This window comes from Onychomys torridus, chromosome 9 (genome assembly GCF_903995425.1).
Source record: "Onychomys torridus chromosome 9, mOncTor1.1, whole genome shotgun sequence".
In the NCBI taxonomy this organism is placed as follows: domain Eukaryota; kingdom Metazoa; phylum Chordata; class Mammalia; order Rodentia; family Cricetidae; genus Onychomys; species Onychomys torridus.
Genome location: NC_050451.1, coordinates 50,870,618 through 50,896,473, shown reverse-complemented (window position 1 = coordinate 50,896,473; position 25,856 = coordinate 50,870,618). Strand labels below are relative to the sequence as shown.

General features: G+C 43.5%; 1 protein-coding gene across 5 annotated transcripts in view; it reads right to left on the bottom strand.

The window, feature by feature from the left end:
- Window positions 1-893: 893 nt before the first annotated feature.
- Rnaseh2b (ribonuclease H2 subunit B) overlaps window positions 894-25,856 on the bottom strand; it is a 59,516-nt gene continuing 34,553 nt past the window's right edge. For 2 of the 5 annotated variants that reach the window (XM_036199943.1, XM_036199945.1), the window contains 6 exons: window positions 23,562-23,626; window positions 22,675-22,780; window positions 21,390-21,471; window positions 19,699-19,741; window positions 10,690-10,770; window positions 8,384-8,849 (listed from right to left, as the gene is read on the bottom strand). In XM_036199943.1, coding sequence (XP_036055836.1) covers window positions 8,736-8,849; window positions 10,690-10,770; window positions 19,699-19,741; window positions 21,390-21,471; window positions 22,675-22,780; window positions 23,562-23,626 — 491 coding nt within the window. In that variant the 3' untranslated portion in view covers window positions 8,384-8,735. Of the gene's footprint in view, window positions 1,435-8,383; window positions 8,850-10,689; window positions 10,771-19,698; window positions 19,742-21,389; window positions 21,472-22,674; window positions 22,781-23,561; window positions 23,627-25,856 lie in introns of those variants that run through there. The other 3 variants (XM_036199944.1, XM_036199947.1, XM_036199946.1) reach the window with 3 other exon arrangements.

Below are 25,856 nucleotides of genomic sequence, written 5' to 3'. Positions count from 1 at the left end.
GGAAGTGGTAGGGAGGAACCATGTGTAGCTAGGGTTCTTAAGTGGGGGCTGAGCAGAAGGATGCCCTGTTTTGGGGGAGACACCTGCAAGGAGAGGTTAGCTACTGGCTATTCAGCCTCTCTGAGTGAGCAGAAATTCACCTCTACTTTTGAATCCTGAGTTCTATAGAGGAATAGAGATCTAGATAAAGTTCCTTCAGCGGCTGTGATAGATATAGAGCCTGAGAGACTAGAATGTCTGCCTGGCTATGGCCAGTGAGGCCAAACTACTGCTGGTAGTTGCAGAGTTGCAACTGTTGATTGATTAGGACAGCAGTTGCTTAAGGGGCAGCTACTGAGTTTAAAGAAAAATAGCACTGTAGGGTATCAAATCCAGTGCCTCATGCATGCTAGGCAGGCATTCCTGGAATGGTGCTACATCGCCAGCCTTCCATGACTTTGTAGAGGAGGGTTTGGAGAGGCAGATTAATTTCTTAGCCACCCAGGCACTGAGAGTCTCTTAGGGTTCAGGGTCATTTCTATGTTGGGAAGAAGGCTCGGGCAAATGAGACTACTGGATAATGAGATTCAGCTAGGCTGAGGGAGTCAGAACTCAGAATTATTCCCTGAAGAGGTTGGGGAGTGATGTGTAAAGAAGGTCAGTTGGGTAGCAGCCAGCCTGCCCTGCTGGATGCCCAGTGAGAATCACTTGAACTTCAGACATTTCTGCCCCCAACCTCCCACTACCTCCTTAAAAGAGCCTTGCTGGGCATTCTCCAGAATTCTCCACTGAACCGCTCTTTGGCACCCATCCCTGCCCCCTCTCTCCTATACATACTCTGTCTGGGCTCTAATAAATAACAGCAATACACACACTCTACATTTTTTTTTTTAAAGAAGCCATGTTTATAACTCTAAGAAGTTGTAAAATGTCCATATTAGGCCATCATCATTGCATTAGAAGCTGCCAAGTTGGTAAGAAATAAAGAAGTATTTAAAAGGTTGAAACTTGGTTTGCCAGAGTCTGTAGTGTGAACTCCTGTGTTTACGTCAACCACACAGGTGCTCCCAAAAGCAGGAAGCCAGCCAAGTCAGGTGGAGGGATGACCTTGATTTCATGGGAAGCCTCTTCTGAACATTTTGAAGTCTGAGGCAGTGGCAGTCCTCGGGTCCACACTCTGTGGTAGCTTGCACATAGCATGCACAGCATAGAACACCCTACCAAGAGCTCCCGGGAGAAACGGGCATGGCTGATCTAAGGAACACTGCATTCATCACTGGTCCTAGGACAGACACCTCTGGTGCCTGGTGGTTTTCCTGAAGTCACAGAGTGCTCTTGGAGGTGCAGAAGACGTCTTAACCCTTTGCAGCATCTTAAGTTGTACAAGAAGCAGCTAAGCCTTGCGTGGGGTTGCATCACTCATCACTTGCCCCTTTTTCGTCTTTGTGGTGGCATCTGGAGAGGAGAGGAAAAGGGTCACTGAGAGCTCAAGCACCATTTACAGAACAGAAAAGCTTGTCTGGGAGCGTGGATCCTGAGAAGTAACAGTGACGTGTTCCCCTGGAGATGCTCTCAGCTTGGCCATTTCATCCTGGGATAAAACCAGTTGACTATGAAGATACTCTCCCTCCAATGTCCACTACAAAAGAATGTTTAAAACACAGTACAATGGTCCTACCACTAGTGGAATGGATGCCACCACTGTGGGAAAGGAAGAGAAACATAAGTAATGCATGCACACCTGATTCTAAGATGAGTGATTCCTAGGTGATTTCAGTTTTGCTCTTCTCCTCCTCTTTCCCTTTAAAACAAAACCCATAAATCTCAGGAGGTTCCTAAAACTTAGAAGATTCATAAGGCAATGACTAAGATCAAAAACACTGAAGACAGCTTATGTAGGAGAGGATGTGGAGCAAGGGGAACACTCCTACACTGTTGGTGGGAATGCAAACTTGTACTTTGGAAATCAGTATGGTGGTTTCCTAGAAAATTGGGAATCAATCTCTCTCAAGACCCAGCTATACCACTCTTTGGCATATACCCAAGGGATGCTCAATCATACTATAAGGACACATGCTCAACTATGTTCATAGCAGCATTATTTGTAATAGCCAGAACCTGGAAACAACCTAGATGCCCTTCAACTGAAGAATGGATAAAGAAAATGTGGTAGATATACACAATGGAGTACTACTCAGCAGAGAAAAGCAATGACATCATGAGGTTTGCAGGCAAATGGGTGGAACTAGAAAATATCACCCTGAGTGAGGTAACCCAGACTCAGAAAGACAAACATGGTATGTACTCACTAGTAAGTGGATACTAGATGTAAAGCAAAGGATAACCAGACTGCAACTCACAGCTCCAGGGAGGCTAGCTAGTAAAGAGGACCCTAGGAAAGACACAGGGATAGCCCAGCGATGAAGAAATGGATGAGATCTACATGAGCAAACTGGAGGTGAGGGGTGTGGTAATGGAGGGCAAGGGTTGGGGAAAAGAGAGCTTAGAGGAGTGGGAGGTCCTAGCTGGATCAGGAACAGAGTGGGAGAACAAGGAAAGAGATACCATGATAAATGAAGACACCATGGGAATAAGAAGAAGCAGAGTGCTACAAGGTCCCCAGGAATCCACAAAGATGACTCCACCATAGACTACTGGCAATGGTCGAGAGGGTGCCTGAGCTGACCTACTCTGGTAACCTAATGGCCAAACACCCTAACTGTCATGATAGAACTCTCATCCAGTGACTAATGGAAGCAGATGCAGAGATCCACGGCCAAACCCCAGGCAGAGCTCCAGGAGTCCAATCAATGAGAGAAAGAGGAGGGATTATATGAGCAAGAGATTTCGAGACCATGATTGGAAAAAGTACAGAGACAACCAGCCAAACTAGTGGAAACACATGAACTGTGAACCAATAGCTGAGGCACTCCCATGGTACTAGTCTAGGCCCTCTGGATAAGTGAGACAGTTGTTTAGCTTGAACTGTTTAGGGGTCCCCCAGGCAGTGAGACCTGGACGTGTCCTTAGTGCATGAGCCGGCTTTTTGGAACCTAGTGCCTATGCTGAGACACTTTGCTCAGCCTTGGTGCAGGGAGGAGGGGCTTGGACCTGCCTCTACTGAATGTACCAGGCTCTACAGACTCCCCAGGGGAGATTTTGCCATGAAGGAGGTGGGGATGGGGGGAAGGCTCGGGGTGGAGGAGGGAGGACAGGGGAATCTGTGGTTAATATGTAAAATGAATAGAAAAAATCTCTTAATCAAAAAAAAAGAAAAAATATATCTCTATTATCTGATTTAAATAAATTAAGTTACAGGGGAAAAAAGAAGATTCATAGGCAACTGGAAATTTATAGAAGCTGTAAGAATGGCTGGGGTGAGGAGGCTGCACTTTTTCAGGGAGCTCCAGAATGCAGGTGTTTTGCGTGGTCACTCATGTTTGGTGGGCTTTCATGATGCAGCTGCCTTTGAGTTACCCACGGTCTGTGAGGACTCCCCTACTCTCAGTTCTGTAAGTCCCCCCCCCCAACCGCTCACTGCTTCACAGGGCTTTCCATGAGTGGAATCATCTTTGGCTTGGTGGTGTCCTTTCTAGATCATTGTTCATGTCTCCCCAGGAAAAACCACACAACAATGGCCATGCTGGTTTGTCTTATTTCATGATATTTTTCTGTCAACTTGACACAAGCTAGGGCTATCTGGGAAGAAGAAACCTCAATTGGAAAAATGCCTTCATCAGATTGGCCAGTAGGCAAGCCTGTGGGAAATCTTCTTGATTCATAATTGATGTGGGAAATCACTGAGGCTGGTGCTGTCCCTGGGCAAGTGGTCCTGGGGTGTACAAGGAAGCAGGATGAGCAAGTCACAGAGTGCAAGCCAGTAAGTATTTGTGGTCTTTGCTTCAGTCCCTGCCTTGATTCGTTTTATGATGGACTGTAATGTAAGATGAAATAAACTTTTCTCAAGTTGCTTTTGGTCATGGTGTTCATCACGGCAATAGAAAATAAACCAGTACTGTAGTGGATAGCCAACCCAGCATTGGCCTGGAAGTTCCAACCCCCATTGAGGCTTCAGTAATGATCACGCCCACAAGGCGGGGCAGAGGAGGGAGCCGAAGACCGAGGATCAGGAGGAGGTTGCTCTCTTGGTTCGGGGCTCTGGACGCTGGAGGTAGACCGGGCAGAGTTCTCCAGAGAACACCGCCGGACTGCGCAGACCCTGCAACCTACCCCTTCATTTGTAAGTTACCCCACAAAATAAACCTCCCTTTTAACTACGTGGAGTGGCCTTAATAATTTCACCAATACAGTACAATGGCTGTAAGCTATAAAGAGAATGGTGTAAAAAACCCCAGGAAGCCAAAAGAAAGAGGCCCAAGCTTGCATTTCCAAAAAGAAGGATGCTTTCTTGGCTCTGCTACAGACAGTCTATTTGGGCACCTGTAAAATGGGGGCAGGATCTCTCTTTGATTTTCTTTGGATGGTTATAAAGATTAATTCAAAAAATGATATGTAATTGCTATGGAAACTGTAGCATCCCACTAAACATAGCTAGGAAACCTTTAGTCCAGTCTGATAGCCCCAAAGAGTACATAAACCTGAGGAGTGTATAGGTCTCAGTATATAAGAAGGTATGAAACTGGAGTCCTTCCAATTATTCAAACAAATCAGGTCTTCTAAGCACTGAGGGAATGTCCTTCTGCTGTCTGCCTGGGCCTGCACTCAGCTTTCAGAAAAGGCTTTGTAACAGGGTGTGCTCACATGGTTTTTAGGTTAGTGTTAGGGGAAGGGATATTTGGGAGAAAATATACAAGATGTCTTATTAAGCTGGGTCCTCTTCACAAATAGAGGAAGACAGTCAATCCCCAAGCTGTAAGAAGGGGCTAGGGTGAGCAGATGGTTTCTGAGATACAGCAGTAGACTGGGGGAAGGGCTGTTGGGTGTGATGGAGAGTCTGGAGTCAGAGGCCCTAAGTTCACATTCTGCTGTTATTTATTAGCTGTGTGACCTTGGGCGAATAAGGTGACCCTGCCCCTTTTCAACTGTAAAATGGGAGAAATAATGGTGATCTCAGATTTCTCTGCACTGTTGTGCAGCAGTTGCCCAACAGACATGGATGGTAAAGAACTTTCCCTGGACAGTAGCTTTATACCTACAGAGGAGAACTTCCTTGTGAGTTTAGGGCCAGTGATGAACTTCAAGAGAAGAATGAATGCTGTGGCACACACCTGTAATTGCAGCATCCAGGAAGTGGAGGCAGGGGAATGAGGAGTTCAAGGCTAGCCTTGGCTACATGGTCAGTTTGAGGGCAGTCTGGGCTACATAAGACCCTGTCTCAAACAACAAGGACAAACCGGAAGATGAAAGATCTGTGGACAATTTGATTTGGGATCAGACTGGACATCAAAGGAAAACACTTTGGTTAGTTACCAAGTTCCATCCACTCCTTTAACAGTCCCTCTTTTATGTTCTTAACTTCTGGCTACTGCATGCACCCTGCCTAGGACTGTGCGAGACCAAGAACTGAGCAGCGCACAGCTCCTGATGTTGAGATCTGGCCTCCACAGGGCAAGAGAAGTGAGCATCACTGAGGCAAGACAGAAAGACAGGGAACTTACGGCAACACAAGAAAGGAGAGGAGCCACCACTCTCTCATCATCATCATCATCCTGTTAGAGCCTCTCCTTGGCTGCAAGTCAGGAATTTTACCACAGCTAGCCAAAACCCAACGAAAACCATGTGAAGACTACCTACATAGAGGCAATAATCTTTTTTCTGAGGGATTTCTCAAACAAGAATGTTAAAGCAGCCAACAAACCATGGTATAGGACTTTGCACTCTGATGGCATTTGTGAAGTGTTAAGTTCTATACCAATGTTAAGTTTTGAAAAATATTCATGACTAAAATTACAAACCATATTTATAGGCAAAAGAGGTACCTGGACTTCTTTGTGACTCATACCTAGTAACGTTTTTTGGATGCTTTTATTTTCACAGCACTAACTTCTTCTCTCTAAGTCTGTACTATGCACCCCATAAACTTAGAGTTTATGAGTTTTTTTCTCAGCACCTATGCGGAAACCTGGGTTTGGTGGCCATTGAATTTTAGCCTCTTTCCCTAAAGGAAAAACATTTCTAAATTAAAAATGAACAAAACAAGTCATTTTTACTTAATCTTTTGAAACATATAGATTACATCATTTGAACAATGCAACTCAAGACATCATCTATCCGCATGGATGCACACATACACCTGCAGCCTGAAGTTTTCCTGAGCTATTCCTCCTCCTGTTGCAGCTAACATCATCTACCTAGTTTATATGGCACCTTGTTCTACAACTCTAGTTTTTAAGTTATTAATGCCAAGCACTTAGACCAGTGCCCAATGCAAAAGCTATCCTGTGTCTGCTGCGACTGATGTCACTAGTTCTGGGGTTGACCACACGAGAGCTGGAACAGCAGCATCAACTCATATGTAACTCATTGGATAGATAGGAAAATAATATAAATTTATAGATGAACAAATGGGAAAGGTAAAGTTCTTTAAAGAAAGTAAATGCAGAAGACATGAGTTTAAAAAAATAGTAGAGCCTAAAACTAGTATTTGAGAAATTATACGTGAAATAGATGCTTATAAAGTCCAGGAATATTTACCCCAAACTTATTAATCACAATGATAGTTGATAATTTACATTGGAAAGCTTTTGGCTATCACTCCAAGTGACTGAAGAAAAAGGACAATTCTCTATGTGATAATTGGTTAATAAATGTGAAAGTGTTCAACATCATTATTAATCAAGAAAATGTTAATTAAACCCATTCCAAGGGCTGGGGAGCTGGCTCAGTGGGTAAAGCAGCTGAGTTGAAATCCCCAGAACTGACATGATGCCAGGAAACTCTGTAACCTAGCGCTCTGCTGACAAGGCTGGATGCAGAGACAGGAGACCCCGGGAAGCTTGCAAGCCAGCTAGCCTGACAAGAGAGAACAAACAACAAAGACCCTGTCTTAAACAGGAAAGAGGACCAGCATACACCTGAGGTTTCCTCTGACCTTCACACTGTGCTGTGGCACATTTGTGTTTGAACTCACTTATTTAAAAGCCAAAGTAAGATGCGTTTTATTTAACCTAAGAAACCAAATACACTTCTTGTTAACTTTTTTGTGAAATGTGTTTCTACAAATATATGTAGAAAGATATATATCTTTTGAAGTTAAATTATAATTGCACAATTTCCCCCTTTCTTTCCTCTCTCCAACCCCCCCCCATGTATCCCTTCTTGCTCTCAGATTCACAACCACGTATTTTCTTTAATATATACACACATACACATTCCTCAATATATAAATAAAACCTGCTCAATCCATATGTCACTTGCATGTCTGTTTTTAGGGCTGACCACTCGATATTTACCACTGCTGGTGTGCTCTTCCCTGGGGAGGTCTGTTTCTGGCTCTCAGCATCCCTTAGTTGCCTGTAGCTCCTTGTCTAGGGCTGATGCCCCTCTACCACTTCCACGACAGCATATCTGTTGGTGTTGCCCCATGCCATGGGTAAAGCTTCCCTGTCCTTTCTAGAGACATTTTCACAGCAGAAGCCCGTTCTTCCGGCTCTTACAATCTTTCTGACCGACCCCTTTTCCTGATGACCCCAAGCCTTAGGTGCAGGAGTTGTAGAGGAAAATGGTTATTAAATGATTAAATATCCAAATAATTGAAAATTAGACTGTAATTTAAAATAAGCATTCGTGTATTTATTTTTCGCAGTACTGGAGACTGAGCCCAATACCTCAAGCATGAAAGGCCAAGTGCCCTGCATCCCCTACCACCACTGAGCTCCACCTCAGGCCTTAACAAGTCTGTTTATGAATACCCAGGAGGCTGGGGAAATGTCTACAAAATGACAGTGTGTAAAAAGCAACAAAATTACTATTAGAGTTCCTGAAAATATTTATTTATTTATTTAAAGATTTATTTATTCATTATGTATATAGAAGAGGGTGCCAGATCTCATTACAGATGGCTGTTAGCTACCATGTGGTTACTGGGAATTGAACTCAGGACCTCTGAAAGAGCAGTCAGTGCTCTTAACCTCTGAGCTATCACTCCAGCCTAAAATTATTAAAATTATTATTATTATTATTATTATTATTATTATTACTATTTTTAATTTTCCAGAGCTGAGGACCAAACCCAGGGCCTCGCGCTTCCTAGGCAAGCGCTCTACCACTGAGCTAAATCTCCAACTCGAAAATATTTATTGTTTTACTCTAAGAAAATTATCTAGCTGTGTCTGCATAATAGAAAGGCTCACCACTGCAATTTTATTTTATTTCTTTACTTGTTCTTCTTTATTTTTCTTTTTACAAAGAACATGAATTCATACAAAAAAAATATGGCTTGTTATAAGATTTACCAAAATGCACCATTTTATTGTCCAGCTCATTTCAGTTGAAGCCACACGGGAGGGAACAGAGAATGGCTGACCAGCACTAAAACCTTTGCGAGGAAGCTGTGACTGTGTCTCTGGTCACTTGATGACTTCTCACCATGGCAACCTTCCAGAGGCCCCGTCGGAAGCTCCTGTAATACTTTGTTAGACATCCAATCCAACCCCAGCAAGTGGCAGGATCTCAAAACTACTTCTCCTGTTCCTCAGTGGAGTGACTAAGGTCAGGACGGCAGCGGCAAGAAGAGAGACAGAGCAAGCGAGGGGCAACCTTCTTTTTCTGTGCCATTAGATTTTATTTTCCATGCTTCAAATCTTTCCAGCTTTTTTATTTTTTGCACCAAAAAAAGCATCAATACTTTTCATTCCACTCTTGTCAACTTTAGCCAAAGCCTTCTGAGCTGCAGTCATTTTGCTATTTTTCTGTTAATAAAAATAAAGAGAGATTTGCAGTATTTGTAAATCATCACACACGCAAGTCACATAAGCCTGAGTCTGGGTTCTGTGGGGACATGTGTCCTGGAGTGGAAACAAGCCTGCTATCTACTCAGGGCCCAGACTTCTAAAGAAAACCTGCCCCACTCTGAGGAGTTAGAATGCTCCAAGGATGGCTCCCTTCGGGGATCATTTTGAGGGTGCATTAAATGTAATGATACAGACAATGGAGGCGATGGCAGCAACTGCTGGGGGAATTACAGCCTGTGTTCTTCGCCCAGTGATGAACAATTCACAATCTGATTTTGTTTGTGCTCTACAGAAAACCAAGGGCAGAGCTGTCATAATCAAAAGATGGCCTGCAAGGCAGTGTACTCCAGGCTGCTGCCTAGTTGTCCCAGTGAGGTGACAAAAGGGAAATGCTTTCCAGAGAGCTGACTCCACATCACTCTGCCCTGTACTGGACATTTCTATCTGGTCCCAGTCACTGACTCTCTTCAGTGCCATGGTGGGTGTAACCATGGGGAAGTGAACGGCCTTTCCATGGAAGACAAGGCAGAAAGGTTTCCACCAGAGAAATTCACAACGTCCCCACGTACACAGAATGCTGAGAATGAGCTATTTGGGCAAAACTTAAAATTGGAATTTCTTCTGCTACCAAAGCCAAAGGAATAAAATTGAAAAAAAAAAAAAAAGAAATTAAATGATATAAGGACTACATATTGTTAAAATCTAAATGGGAGATAACTTGTCTTGGGATGGGAGAGCACAAAGGGGAAAAAGGGAAAATCATAAAAATTTACAACTGTTTAAATCAAGCAAAAAGGCAAAAAACACACTGGGAATTTCTTTGTATGCTGTATGTGTCATGAAAAGAGTCACTATCCTTCATCAGAATAAATTCTCATAGTTCACAGAAAAGTGTAGCTGTCACAACACACAAACAGGCAAGGGTCACGACTGATAGCCTGTGCAAACACGAAGTACCAGTGAGCGACCTGGAGAACAGACCTTTCTAGTTAAGGACATGTCTCGTCTGACAAGCAAAGATTTCAAAAGTAAAAGTAAGATCAGTGCAGGATACTCGCCGGCAGCATCTGGAGTTCCGGCTTTCCTGCATTCTGGAAAGCATTTTATTTGTCTATTTCAGTCACTTGAAAAGGCTGGTGTTCTCTGAGCTGAGTTTTCTAAACTGTGAGCAGTGAAGTGGTCAGAGCAGAGGACTGAATAATAATGCCTTCCTTTCACCAAAGCAAACCATCCGGTTGCTAACCTGAAGTGCAAACACAGCAACTGGTGAAATCACGTGACTGTGTGCCAGGGCCAGTGTGGCAAGGGAAGTTTAATGGCACACACTCTCATAATGCTAAACGAAAGGGGAGAGCAGAGACCTGGGTAATAGATGCAGCATGTTACTCAGGATACATGAGTAAAATAAAACCCAGCAAGAAAGGATACTCAGCAGACATCTGCAGGGTGAATGCTGAATGGTGGAACTGGTTATTTACTGTAGTTTCTGGGAACCTTCTTGGCAATAGGATTGAAAAACAATTCATGGAAAAATTGCTGCCCTCTCATCCATCACTCTATGAACACACAGCAAAATTCAAACCCTTTCTGTATACCCAAAGCTTTTCTTGGATTTGCAAAATGTATTAATATAATACATTCACTATCTGAACAACTGTGAATGAATTATGATGTTAGACATGCAAGTTAACCATTTCTCCTGGTGAAAAGTATAAAGTGTAGCCAACAGTGCAACCATCCTTGGAAATGTAAGGCCATTGGGCATGTACAGCGTGCCAGTACACCTGGGCACACATACCTTGCCAGTCTTCAAGTCTTTAGTGTTAAACTTAGTGTAATCTTCTTTTGCTTCTACAGGCTCATCTGATGACTTTAGTTTCTGCAATGTTAGAGCAGCGAAGCAGCGTCAGACACCATCCTCTCACCATCCGTTAAAAACAAACAAATACACCCTGGGGACCCAGAGGACGCCAACAAGTTCTCACTTTACAAACTTTTACATTTGGCAAGAACCTCAGGGACGAAACCAGACGTCTCTTCCAGGAAGCAGCCGTGGTGGTGATGGGCCACAAGTGAAGAGGAACACGGCTTGGCCTTCTCAGGCCTTCAGTGATATAAACCCACGTTTTATGCAGCCGGCACTGTGGACTTCCAGGGGGTTACAGGCTTCAGGAACCTTTGAGGGGCCCAATAAAAAGTCTAGAAGTTGGAGACGAAAATCCCCTTCCTGCTGCCAGGTGGTTCAGCCCCAGGCCGCTCTACTGTCCACTACTGTCCACAGGCAGCATGATTCTGTGACCACCAACCTGGCACAGTGGGAGCCTCACCTTTTCCCTTTCACTCAGCCTCCCCATTCATCCACACAAAACCCGGCACAGCAAGCAGCCTGAGAACAGAGAACCCAAACAAACACTCCAGGTGGGAGCAGGGGATGTGGAGTTAGATCTCAAAATAAAGTAAAAAATTAATGATAGTAATAAAACTAAAATACATTTATTTATTTACGTGTGTGTGTGTGTGTGTGTGTGTGTGTGTGTGTGTGTGTGTGTGTATGCCACAGTGCACATGTGAAAGAGAAAGGACAACTTGAAAAGCTTGGCTCTCTGCTTTTACTGGACAGATCCCAGAGACCAAACTCAGTAACTCAGGACTGGCAGCAAACATCTTTATCCCCTGAGCCATCCTGCTGTCCCTGCCTCATCTCTCTCTCTCTTTTTAAAATGATGTTTCTAAAAAAAAAAAAAAATGATGTGTGTGTGTGTGTGTGTGTGTGTTAATCTCAAGTCTTCACACACATTCTGTGTCCATTAGGCTCAGCACAGCTAAGTCAAACCTTCACATATTTTCATTATTCACAAGATCCCTTTGCACCTATGTGTTGTAGAATATTGTTTTAAGGTGTGTTACTTTTGTTTATGGTGCATTTGTTTAACTCTATGAAGCTGTGTTACTGTGCCTGTCTAAAATGCCTGAAGGTCTAACAAAGAACTGAATGGCCAATAGCAAGGCAGGAGAAAGGATAGGTGGTGGGGCTGGCAGGCAGAGAGAATATATAGAAGGAGAAATCTGGAAGGAAGAAGTAGCCAGAGAAAGAGGAAGACTCCAGGGGCCAGCCACCCGGCTACACAGTAAGCCATGGAGTAAGATTTACAGAAACAAGAGAACAGGTAAAGCCCAGAGGCAAAAGGTAGATGGGATAAGTTAAGTTAAAGAAAGCTGGCAAGAAACAAGCCAAGCTAAGGCTCGACATCTATAAGTAAGAATAAGCCTCCGTGAATGATTTATTTGAGGGCTGGATGGTGGACCCCCCCAAAAGACCAAAGACCAACCAACACCACCTATGCATGTGAGAATTCTGTGCACTTAATATCAGGTGATCATAATGTGGAAGGGAAGTCCCACTAGTCTTCTCAGATAAATCAGAGCTGAGTGGATTTGCACAGACCTCTGTAAGCTCTTTATGGAAATACCAGACGCATACATGTCAGCACCAGTGCCCTTGAGAAATGCAGACTCATCCCCGCTTCCTCCTTCATATTCTTCATTTGCTGGACAAAGAACTGGCAGAGCTGTGGCTCCCAGCCCCCAGCACACAAGATAAAGACACAGGATTTCTGAAATTCCTTGCCAGGAGAAACCAAGAGAGGAAGATGTTCTTGGCCACAGAGCAATCTCTAGCAAAGGAATTGTTAACAGCAAAGGCTGGCTTTCCTATACAATAATGACCTACCAGCACAAAGTAAATGGATGCATGCCAGGTGTGGTGGCACACGCCTGCAATCCTGGCACTTAGGAGGCTGAGGCAAGTGGTCTGACATGAGTTCAAGATCAACCCGGGCTACAGAGTGAGTTACAGTCCAGCTAGAAACATTGAATGAGACGGTCAAATAAAACGAACAAAAGAATACACCTTCCCATCCAGATACGGTGTGTGGAGGGGCACATGAACCAGACAGGCCTTCAGCCAGGACAGCAGAGCTGACAGCTGGCAAAATGAAGGCTGGACACGAAATCGTGAGGATGTTTGTGTCCCTTCTCTACGGCAAGTATTTCTCCATGGACTCAGAGAGTGTGCCCCGGTGCTCAGAGACCTGGCAGAAGTTGCAGAAGCTAAGAACAGGTCAGAGATGACTCAACATTAGTGCTGTCCTTAGCCTTGATCGAAGAAACTTCTCTTTGAAGCGGTCTGAGTCCAGGTGATGAGAGCATATGGCTTATTGGGTACTCAGCCTTAAATGGGACACCCACATTCCTGTAGGGCTCAGAGAACACCATAGAAAAGGGGGCAAAGGATGGAAGTGCTAGACCACTGAGAGGAAGGCCACGAGCCACTGTCTTACAAGCATGTTAAGACTGTGGCACTCACGAACTCACAGTAGCTGCACTTGCCTGCAAAGGGAATGGACAAGACACAGCCTGGAAACATTCAGTCACAGATGAAGAGGAACTCGTGGGTCCTAACCCCACCTAGGCGAAGTAAAGGCATTTGTGGGCTTTGAAGAGAGAGGAAGTTACTGTGTTCAGGTGATGTGGCAACTGGTGAATTACTCAGGTTCCAGAGAACAACTCCACACCCATGCTCACAGGTGGGGGGTCCCTGGTTAAACCCAGTGGGCCACAAAGCAAAACCAAAAGCAAAATAAAGAGACACGGGAAAGGGGTGGGAATTGGTGGAAGGAAGGGGGAGGTGTAGCAGTGGGGCGAGGCTGGGTGGGTGGGGGAAGTGGCAGCAGGATATATTCTGTATATGTATGAAATTGTCAAAGAATAAATTAATTTTAAATATATCACAGAGAGATGGCATTATAAAGCACGTGGACTTGCCCCACTTCACTGAAAAGTCAAACAAAGATATCTGCAGCTCATTTCTGGTCCACAGGACAAGGACAGCACTGCACAAATGTTCAACATGTAGGAAGAGGGAAGGCACTTTAAACGCTCACATCCGCATGAAAAACCAAGTGTTTACTGAAGGAGGGCAGGGAAAGAAGAGGAAGGGGAAGGGATGGGGGGTGGAAATGAAGGGAGGAGGGCAGTGGAGGGGGGAGGGGAAGGGAGGAAAAGTGAAGGGGGGGCAGTGGAGGAAGGGGAGGGAGTGAAGGGGGAGCAGTATCTTCTGCATGTGACTAGTTTTTATGCTAATTCTGGCATAATTCTGCTATATACACTGGGAAAAAAGGGCTTGGTATTTCCTGTTATTTTGATATTTAAAAGTCTGAATCATTATCAACTGGGCAGTTGCTTCAGGAGAAATAACAAGTGGGTCAGAACGACACAAAGAACATGAGTAAGCAGGTGTGAGGCAGTGTATCCTAGCCCAACAGTCTGTGGTCTTCAGCACTCTTATAAAAATGTCTCTAAGCCCAGTAATTGCATTTAGCTCCTGCTAGTTGACAGTGACAAACCAAAAACCTAATGGGGTAGGGAGCTAGGAGGCAGCAAAGGCAGGCAGGTGACCACATGGGGTGGGGGGAGCCAGGCAGGACACCAAGTATAGTAAGGATGTGAAGTTCTATGCAACCCTTTATAACTACATAAGTACATACAGAGACTCCTGAAAGCAAGCACTCACATCTTTATAAAAAAACCAGTCAGCTCTTGGGCACAAACAGGAAGGTCAGAGGCCAGAGACGGCCTGTGCTGTTTAAGTAATATTTTTTGTTGTTTTTCAAGACAGAATTTCTCTGTGTAGCTCTGGCTATCCTGGAACTCACTCTGTAGACAGGGCTAACCTCAAACTCAAAGATCTGCCTGCCTCTGCTTCTGAGTACTGAGATTAAAAGTGCTAATTGAAGGTGGGATTAACACCTAGCTTCAGCTTTCGATGTTTAAACTGTATCATCCAGTACAGCGTGTCCTCTGAACACCAGAATCCCTAGCACACATGGAGAAGGAGTAGGAGGCTACGAGGACATTATGGACTATTTTTCTCATGCTGCCTTTTGGGTATGACACGCTCCTTTTCCGTTTACATGACTTGTTTTCATACTGAAAATCAAACCAACTGATTTTTGCCACAGAAGGTTTCTGTTCTCCCTAACCTTGCTTTAGGACATCTGCATTACCCTTTGGCAGGTGTACCTCTCTTCACCTGACACTCCTCGGAGCAGGTTGCATCCATTTTCCCCCCACCCCCATCCCCACACTAGGGCGGCACTTGTCTCCAGCCTTATACCAGGTCAGTGAAAGAAAATGAAAGTACTTAAAATACAAGCCTTTCCAGTCTTTTCAGAGAGATTCCCTCCTGGATAGATCTTTGTCTTGTCCTGACTCATCTCCTTTCCCCAGACACAGAGTCCCTGATGCTGTGGCCCAGATTCAGCTTCACTGCTTCCTCCTGGCCAGCAGCCCATCCCGCACTGCGGGGAGGAGGCTGCCCCACTTGGCTCTCCAGCTCTCCACCTGTACTATGGCTAGGCTCTAGCTCTAGCCACAGGGGATTCTGGCTGCTGTTTTTCTAATACTGGCTTGAAGGAGAGACAAAACTAGCAGAGAGGATTTGCCATATTTCAAGAAGTTTTTTGTTTTTTCTAGAGCTATTACAGGTGATTTTCCTATACTGATGTCATTTCCAGGTGAATCTAATTTATGCCTTTACAGAAAGAGAAAATAATCTGAGAAGCAAAGACCTGAAAAGCTTTTAGTTTTTTTTAGAGAGGTTTCCAAGTTTTTCCCAAAGTTTTTGTTCTCCTAACTTTGATTTTATGGTCAAACGAAAACTAATTTTGATTGTACAGTATTGTAATGGCATTTGCTGGTGGAGCAGAGAATTTTGTTTTGTCCATATCGACATCAGGGAAAATTCTTTCCTCTGCCATTCAGGACTTAAAGCTAAGCTGTTCATAGGCCAAACAAAAGCTTCCACAGGAATCTTTTTCTGCCCGTTTTTCTCATCTTTAATAATTTTTTTCTCTGATTTTCCCCCAGGGTTTTGTGTTCATAGCCCCATAGTTGGAGATTCAAGGACATAGGATAAGATAAGCAACAAGACAGAGGAACTAAGTTTTTTCTTAGACTACATTCCTACATTCTACTCTTACTCTGGATTTCTTCTTACACTATTTTCCTGTAGATAGAAATTAAGGGAGAGACAAAAAGAAAGAAACCTCGATAAAAAGAAATATACGCTGTAGCCCTCACTTTTCAACTTCAGGGTTCCACCACCTAACTTCCACTGTTGTTCAGTTCTTATTGGCATGCCTTACACCTGCAATGCCTCCTTTCTCCTTTCACCTACCCTGGTCCCTGTTCAGGTGCCATTTGTGGGGGACTGGCCCCCCACCTTTACCTGGGTACTCTTGAGGAGTGAAGGATAAGAGATTTAGATAGAAATATAGAGGGGAGAAAGACAGAAACACAGGATAGCCTTGGGAGGGCCAGGATCCGTATCCACCGGCCCCTTCTGTCTCCTATAAAGGGCTTTTTATAGGAATGTCAAGGGGTAGAGCAAAAGACCTTCCCCAAGCACAGACAAGTGCAGCCCCTTCCAAATACCTGATAACCATACATATGGTCAATCCATCCCCTTAAGCAGCCCAGCTGGGTAAAGCAAGCTCAGATCTCACTAGGAAACCTCTGTGGGCCCCCACACACTATCTGCTACAGTCTACAGTCACTGCTACAGTCTACAGTCACTGTGTGCTACAGCCTACAGTTTACAGTCACTGTGTGCTACAGTCTACAATCACTGTGTGCTACAGTCTATAGTCACTGTGTGTTACAGTCTACAGTTTAGAGTCACTGTGTGCTACAGTTTAGAGTCACTGTGTGCTACAGTCTACAATTACTGTGTGCTACAGTCTACAATCACTGTGTGCTACAGTCTACACTTTACAGTCATTGTGTGCTACAGTCTACAGTTACTGCTTCAGTCTTGTCACAGTTTAAAGCAGTGGTTCTCAACCTGTGCGTTGACACCTTTGGGAGTCAAAGGACCTTTTCACAGGGGGTCACTAAAACCATTAAAAACACATTTACGTTACAATTTAAAACAGTAGCAAAACTACAGTTATGAAGTAGCAACGAAAACAATTTTTATGGCTGGGGGATAACCACAATATGAGGAATTGTATTAAAGGGTCACAGCATTAGGAAGGTTGAAAATCACTGGTCTAAACTCACTGTTTCAGTCTTATCACTGTTGACTCTAAGATCACTGTCTGGCCTTTACAGAAAAATTCTTGACCTTGGATCTAAATAAAAAATGACAAAACCACAAATTACTTAAATTTTGGTAATTAAAATTAAAAAAAAAACCCAGAAAACTGGAAATGGAGAAGGATAAACTAAAGAAATATATTACTTGGTATGGTGAAAACACACTATGTAGATACACGAAATTCCTGAAGACTAAAAAATTATGTATACATATATAAATTATACATACATATATAAAAATAAAAGGATAGTGATTCAACAGAGTTAGCAGGCAGTGGGGTAAAGTACCTGACAGACAGATATGATAGGACATTGCTGTAATCTCAGTACTTTGCAGGTGGAGGCCGGAGGACTATGAGTTCCTTGTCAGCCTTAGCTGTACATAGGGATATTGCTTCAAAAACAAATAAGTGGAAAAACAAAATGAAAACATTTTAAAAATAAGGAAGAAATATCAGGTGTGGTGGTGCACACCTTTAATACCAGCACTTGGGAGGTAGAGGCAGGTGGGCCTCTGTGAGTTCCAGGCCAGCCAAGGCTACAATGAAATCCTGTCTCAAACAACTACAACAACAAAAAGAGAGAAAAAAAATTTAAAAAAAAAAAAAAAAAGAGGAAAGAAAAGGAAGAAATACTTTATTCTAGGAGGTATCAATGGTGAAAGCTGGGCTGGAAAGATGAATCAGCAGTTAAGAGCACTGGCTGCTCTCGGAGAGAGATTCCATTCAGTACCCAGCACCCACATGGCAGCTCATAACCACCTGTACCTCTGGACTCTGCAGGCACTGCACGTGTGTTACATGTACACACATGGAGGCTAAATACCCACATATAAAATAAAAATAGATAAATCTTGTTTTAAAAATATGAAAACTTTCAAGAATGAGTTTAGACTAATCCACAGGTGATCTCTGAGTTACCAAGGAAGACAGATTTGAGGAAAAGAAATACATTTAATTTTTTTGAAAAAGAGAAATCAACAAACATTCTCAGTGCTCCTACCATCTTTGTTAAAGTAGGGCCATTATTTTTCTCTCTGTCATTTGTAGTTACTGCTAAAGGTTAACATGAACGGAAAGTATCTGGGTAGAGCAGACTTTTGTAGATCTCTGCCTAGTGCTATCCTTTCTGGGAGTAAAAAAGTCTCTGGGTGACACCTAGACCAGTAGTTCCCCACCTGTGGGTTGTGACCCCTTTGGGGGGTCAAAAATCAGATCGCCTGCAAATGAGACATTTATATTATGATTCACAATAGTCAAAATTGCAGTTATGAAGTAGCAATAAAAATAATTTTCTGGTTGGGTATTAAAGGGTCATAACATTAGGAAGGATGAAAACCACTGCTTTACTCAATCGAGGTGCATGCTTATTCTCATCTTGGAGTAACACAGAGGGATCTAATATTTGGCCAGAACTGTGAGGCAGGCTACAGCTGTGACTAGTATAGCTAATCCCTGGCTTCTCCATCTGGATCTAGAAAATTAACACAAGCTGTAGAGGGGTCAGGGTGACAATTCTGAGACTATTCTGAAGAGGGAAGGCATTCCAAAAAGGCTGGGGAGATGAAAGCTTGTCATGCTAATAAGAGAACTGGAGTTTGACGTCCAGAACCCACATAACAAAGTAGATGTAGTGCTGCATGCTTGTAATCCTAGTACTGGGGAGACAGAGGCAGGCAGATCCCTTGGGATTGATGGCCCGTCTGGCCCTCCTGGGTGAGCTCTAGGCAAGTGAGAGAAAATAGGAAACTAAGGTGGATGGTGTTTCCTGAAGAATGGTATCTGAGGCTGTCCCCTAGCCTTCACACAGGTATGTGTGCTCATGTGAACCCACATATGTGGACATGTATGTGCACATACACACCCTTATATACACATGAACACAAACACACAAAGGATTCCTATTAACAGATGACAGTCATACACAAATATGCTTTTCAAACTCAGGACAGTGCCCAAGTCATCCTTTCTTCAAAAAGTATTCTTTGTGTTAGAAAAATCAAACTCTGTATTCCTTTGTGCCAATGACAATTTAATCTGGCAAAATGACATTCAGTTATAGGTAGTCAATGCATGAAGATTTCAGCCAGCATGGCTGCAGAGCAGACATCTGTAATCCCAGACTTGGGAGACAGGCAGAAGGACTAAGTTCAAGGCCAGCCTGAGCCACATAGTGAGACCCTATCTCAAGGGGCAAAAAAAAATCTTTTAATTATGTATTTATATAGATTTATTTTTATTTATGTGTATGTGTGTATGAAAAGATGTGTGCAGGTGCCCACTGAGGGCAAAGAAGGCATCAAGTCCCCTGGTGCCCTGGAGCTGGAGTTATATAGGTGGTTGGTTGTAGACCACCTATCATGGGCGCTGGGAACCAACTCTGCAAAAGGAGCAAGCTCTGAGCTGTTGAGCCAGCTCTCTAGCCCTGACTCTTCTAGCTAACAGAAGAGTCTTTGCCAAAATAAACTTGCTTTACACCATCCAGGAAAAATCTACAAACTGAAAGTCATACAATCAGAGTTCAAGTTGTACCATGTCATGCAAGATAGATTTGTTTTTACCCTTTAGAATAGAATAGAAAGGCTGAAGTGATGATTAATGATACAGTAGTTTTCTAGGTCTCCAAGGACACCTTGGTCACAGTTCCTTACCTTCGATGGAGGGTTTGGAGATGAAGCTGGAGGTTCTGGAAGCCTAAGGAAGTTAAAAATAAGAATCATTGTTAGGGTATGTCTCACGTCTCATAGACAACAGAAAAGCTGTGGTGAGTCTTATCTGGAGAGACCTGACCTTCACATACTATCCAGCTCACCTCAGTGAAGAAGGCAGTTTCACTGAATGAATGACATCATGCCTCTTCCGTCCTTACACTAGTGATGTCTAAGCGAAAAGACACAGCTAGAACCCATTTTGTGGAAGTGACTTGCTTCACGTTCACCTCCTTCATTGCCTTTTGGTAGAAGAGTATTTTTTTTTCCTTCATAAATGACAATGCTAGCATTCTTTAATAGTGAAAAGTACTGGAACTGTTGGGGAAGTCACACAAACGTCATCCTTCATCTATCAAAGAGCAGTTTGGTTTGCATTATCTTCCACCCAAAATATTTAACCCAAATTTTAATGTCAAGAAAAAAAATCAGCACAAGTAATGAAAAGGAAACAAAGGCCTTTATCAAGACAAGCAGCATCGGAATCCAGAGAAACATCAAGCAGAGAGACGATTAGTAAAAGCAAGCTTTCCACACCCCTAACTAGTAAAGGAACCAGCTTCTACTTCAACTTTTTGAAGTAGGTGTGCTAGGTAGTTTTTATTGTCAACTTGACACAACCTAGAATCACCCAGGAAGAGGGCACCTCAACTGAGGAATTGCCTAGAACAGATTGACTGGCTTGTGAGTATGTCTCTTGAGTTATTGTCTTGACTGATAAGGGAGGAGGGCCCTGCCCGCTGTGGGCAGCACCATCCCCAGAGGGGTGGGCCCAGGCTGTATAAGAAGGCTACATTAGCAAGCTAATGAGTCATGTCTCTTATTACCACGCCTCAGGTTCCTTCCTAGAATTCCCTTGAAGATGGACTGTAAGTTGTAGGTCAAAATAATTCCTTCCTTCCCCAGGCTGTTTTTGGTTAGTGTTCTATCCCAGCAACAGAATGCACACTAGGACAGTAGGACCTATGGAATCTGTTATAAGTAACAACTACATTATCACTTATTTCACAATAAAGAAGAAAAAAGGTTTAATCAGGAATAGGAAAAGCTATTAAATCATCACACACATAAAACTTTAATACCAACTACTAATATCTTGAAAATTAAGAAGAAAAAGAAAGTCTTTAAAATACATTGAAGGTCTTTATAAAGTAAGGCCATCTTGAAGACCAAGCAGTCTTGCTGCCTTCAGGACACAGTCTGCGGTTCCGAGCACTCAGCACTGGGCTACAGGTACTTGGTGGAGATCTTATAAGATTGAAGGAGGCATACTATAGAACAGTCACACATACTTTTAACACCATTACCATCTGCTTTTACTTCCCATCTATCTCTTAAAATGACCACAAAGGACCAGATTAACTGCCACAGGGACAAAAATTTAACACGCGTTATCCTCTATAACTGCACAAAGCTGTAATTTTAACCCCAAACTTAAGTAGGTACAAGCAGTTTCTACAAGATCAAATCATTCTACTTAATGTCTATTAAAAGTCCTTTCCTGGTCACAGTGTGACATAGCCCAAGGATAACAACATCTCCTAACAACCTGACACACCATGCCATCGAGGACCCTCTGTCAGAAGGGAGCACAAAGGGGCTTGTGAATCAGAATGGAGATGAACAACACTTACTTCAAGGACTTTGATAAGTCATCACTTAATTCTTTAGGGATGTAATCAGAGATCAGACCATGGGCATAGCGAACATAATCTTCTGAAAGAAACAGAACAGGGAATGAACAAAAAATTCTTACTAATAACTGTAGTGGTTTGAATCAAACTGATCCAATTCAAATTGTCGCTCTATGTGGCTTTGGAAATTCACTTAAACTCTAGTTTCAGTTTCTGCATTGGTAAAACAAGGACACTAAGACCCACCCATCAGGAAAGAGAAATGCAATGGATGAGGTGTAATATGGGATGCTGCCACAGGGGTGACTGCATATTGAATGGCCCTCAATACCCTTTACAAATGAAAGACTCAGGCCAGCTTTCTTAGTTAACGTCCCAATTACAAATAAAACCACAAACCAGCTGTAACAGCAAGAACTATTTGCATCTCCTTTATATGGCTACTTTTTTTGCAAGCCTGTTTCAGAAAAGAAGAAAGCTAATTACTGAACAGGAATGAGTATGCTCACTTCAAAAAAAAAAAAAAGAGTAAAATCATTTACATGATTTGTCTCTCCTAGGTATTTGCTTTGTAAGAATACAAACATCTTACACACACACAAACAATAACAGAACAGGAAGAACAGTTGACTGTGCAGAATGTAGAATCTAATTTTAACTTCTGGTGTTCAGCACCAACCACACTGCGTCAGGCTGAGGATGTTGAGTAGTGGCAGAGTCTGCCTAGAGTGCTTGAGGCTGGAGGTTCAGTTCTCAGAATGGATGGAAGGTAGGAAGGGAAGGAAGAAACGATGGAAATACAGACCAAAACAATTTCTTTTGCAAAGTGAACTGATTTCCACTGATAGAACACCAAGAGCTCTCTCAGAAGATGTGAGATACTGGGACTGTAAACAGCAACCTCTCCCAGGGGCCCCGAGGCAGGATGATGGTCAGGCCAAAGGCTGAAGGGCCTGTAGTCTAGCTAAGGGCCTCCGTCAGCATTCCCCTGGCTTCATTATTTGCTAGCCAGGGATTTGGCACAGCCTTGCCTCTTATGACATCTCTGGTACACCTGTCATATTACAAACACTTCCTAAAGGGTAGCAAGAGTATTCAGAGTCACTGTCACCGTTAGTATAATACACTATTCACCAGAGAAACGATTCAAGCCACAGTTAATGACTGGCACCACCTAAGGCTGGAAACCATCAGTGTCTGAGCTCAGAGGAACACCTGCCCACACAGGAGAACAGGAAGCTCAGATAGCAGACAGAGGTTAATTCCGTGGCAACCCTTTGCTTACCTTCCTTGTCCCTAGAAACCTGATCACCAGAGAAATATGCAGATGACTGTACCCGGGCTCCCACAGTGACATTATTGGCTTTTAATGCTGCCACAGTTTGGTTGACCTAGGAGGAAAATGCAAGGATATACTTTGAACTTAACTTTGTTATGCTAAGACTTTCCAGATGGCTTTCGGTCCACCTGCTGTCCAGGAAATATTTAAGCTCCTAGAACTATCTTGCTTGCTGTGGCGGTCTGAGTAAGAATGACCCCCAGAGGATCATGTATTGAACACTTAGTCACCAGGAGTGGAACTCTTTGAAAGGATTTGGAGGCCTGGCCTTGTTGGAGTAGGTTGTTAGAGGAAGTGTGGTTTCAAAAGCCCATGCCAGGCCCAGTCCCTGCTTCTCTCTCCCTGTGGGTTCAGGGTGTATCTCTCAGCTACTGCTCCAATGTCATGCTCCCCGCCATGATAATGAACTAAACCTCTGAAACTGTAACTAAGACCCCAACTGAAGACATTCTTTTAGAAGAGTTGCCTTGGCCATGTCTCTTCATAGCAACAGAACAATGACTAAGACCCCAGCTGTCAGAAAACAAGACGGCTGCACAGTTAGAGAGAGGTGGAGCCGCAGTACTGACGGATCTCAACACATGGGCGGGCTTCCTGAGACCCCCACGACATGGTGGGAGGTGCCGTGAGAATGGAGAAGAGACTAGAGTTAACCTGCCCCTCCCGGTTATGTGAGCAACATCCAACCACCAGAGCCCCTGGCGTTCAGGGACAGGACCATGCAATCAAAAGAAAACTAGGTTCTGTTTAACCTGGGATCTCTACAGGCATTTTTCTGGATGTTCGGGATGGCCGTGCATCTGGTCTTACTGTCTAGTCTCAAGGCCACACACCTTTTTCACCAGCCACTTCAGCGTCTTCTCTGTGCTGTACTTGTAGTACTTCTTGCTGTTGACTTCTGCATTGAATTTAGAGAAAAGTAAGAACCTCAGGATAATGAATTAAACTAACAAAAGCCACGGACTTATAACACAAACTACATACATGAAGAGTAACTTCAAGCTATTTCATAGTAGTTTGTATTATTCAAAATCTCATGATAGAAACCCGAGCATATACTTGAGATAGTAAAAAAATTAAATAAGTAAAATAAAATCCCTGTTCCTTTTTTCCTGCCAGTGTTAGAATATAGCATAAAGTCAAGCACTGGGAAACCTGCACATATGTGTGCTTTGAGAAGAACATGCTTGGTCTTGGCTGTTCCATGCTTCCCCACCCCAGTGGTTTTTTTGCTGTTAATTCATTTACTTTGCTGCTCTTGTTTCTTTGGGCTGCTCTATTAATCTTTTGAGTTGAATCACTCCATTCAAATTTTTGGATCTTCTCATGTGTTTAATATATTCCAAATTATGAATTTTCTCTAAATACATTTTTAGCTGTGTCTCTCTTATGTTGATATGAGATGCTGTTATTACCCTTCAGAATAAAATATTTTACCAATTTTATTAAGTAAAATAAAAATCTTTGAGCTGGAAAAAAAAATAAAATAAAATCCCAAGCAGAGTTTGGGTGCCTCAGATGTCAACCACCACTAAGTGAGCAGATATTTAGGAATTCCTCTATTCATACAAAAACTCAGAAGAAAACATTTTTTAAAATGCTATCAACTAACATGCTAAACAATCTTATATTTTTCTGAACAACTCACTCACTCCAATGTTTTCAATAAAACAGGTCCTTCTTCAATAAAAATGGAAATCTCAAGGTTTGGGGTAGGTATCACAGTGAAGCAGGCAGCTGGGAAATTCACTGTACACATTCAGGGGGAAAACATCTTAGCATCTACTCAACACTTGCCCTGCCGGGACTGGTGAAGCCTGAAGGACCAAACAGATCTGTCTCTTGATGTATTACCAATGTCAGCTTTGCTTGTTCAGGAGGACTTCGATTCATGGTGACCTCAGTGTGCTCCCTGACAGGGATGAGTGTTCGCCTCTTGTAAAGGATAGCTAATCTCTTCATGATGCACCTAGCTGTCCACTGAGTCATTACACAGAACCTCCCGTGTAACGCTTCCACTGTCGGGCTCTCTTCTCCCTTCCAGATGGCCTTCTCTGCAGCCCTGCAGGAGTCATGTTCATGAGCACTGGAAAGCCGCTGGTCAGTTAGACTCCACTGGAGCCACACAGAATGAGTTCCCCTCGCCTCCCTCTGGGCATTGGGAAATGGAAAGTGCTTTTCTAGGGTAGTTTATGGAAGTCTATTAAATGACCCTGAGTCTCAGTCTCCAGTTATCTCCTCCCCTGTGTAGCATGTGGTTGATGACACGCAGGGCCAGATGCAACAGGACAGGGAGGGCTCGCCCCACACAGTCATCTCGGAAGATGTTAGTGGAAGTGTAAGAAGGAAGGACATTCCGTCACATGTCTAAGAACTCCTGTTCTTCTAGGGCAAGGACCACCTGGGCATATGGTCCACTGTGATACAAGGCTGTTAGACTGGACTGCACTCCTCTGGAGGCCATTTCTCACCCTGCACACAAGTCAGACACTGTGAGCATTCAGCCCCTCAATGAAGGCAGTTTAGCAACTTGGTAGAAACTCACTCACTACCTGAGACTTTCGAAAAAACCTCAGTGCTCAAGTCTCTCCTGAAAGATTTACCTCTGCTGCTCACTTCTTTTGCTCCGATCTCCAAATTTCCTGGAAGAACACCACTTCCTCAGCCCCTTGAGCTAGGCTCTCCTACCCATCTTGGGTGGAGTCAGACTGAGCTGCCTGTCTGAGTTTACACACACCCAGCTCACCTTGGGATGTGACCTCACTCTTAGAACCAGCTTCCTCCCACATATAGGAGGGGATAACTTAAGGGGCTGTTGTGAGTACAACAGGAGGTAACACCCCCAAATTACAATACAGTGTCTGCCTCAAGAAACAAACAAACAAACAAAAAACTGACGACAAAGACATTTGTGAACATTAACAGCAGGAACTTTAATAAGATCTTCACTGCCCAGTAATTTTAGCAGTCTTAAAGGGACCCCCATCAGAGTGACATTAACTAAACTGCCCAAAGTACTAGTAAACAGAACAGTAGCATTCCAGCCCTAGCTGTGAATCCCAGAGTAAGGTCTCCCTGCGCCAGCATTTCTGGGACCCCCCACCCCGATTCTCCATGGGAAAAGCCCT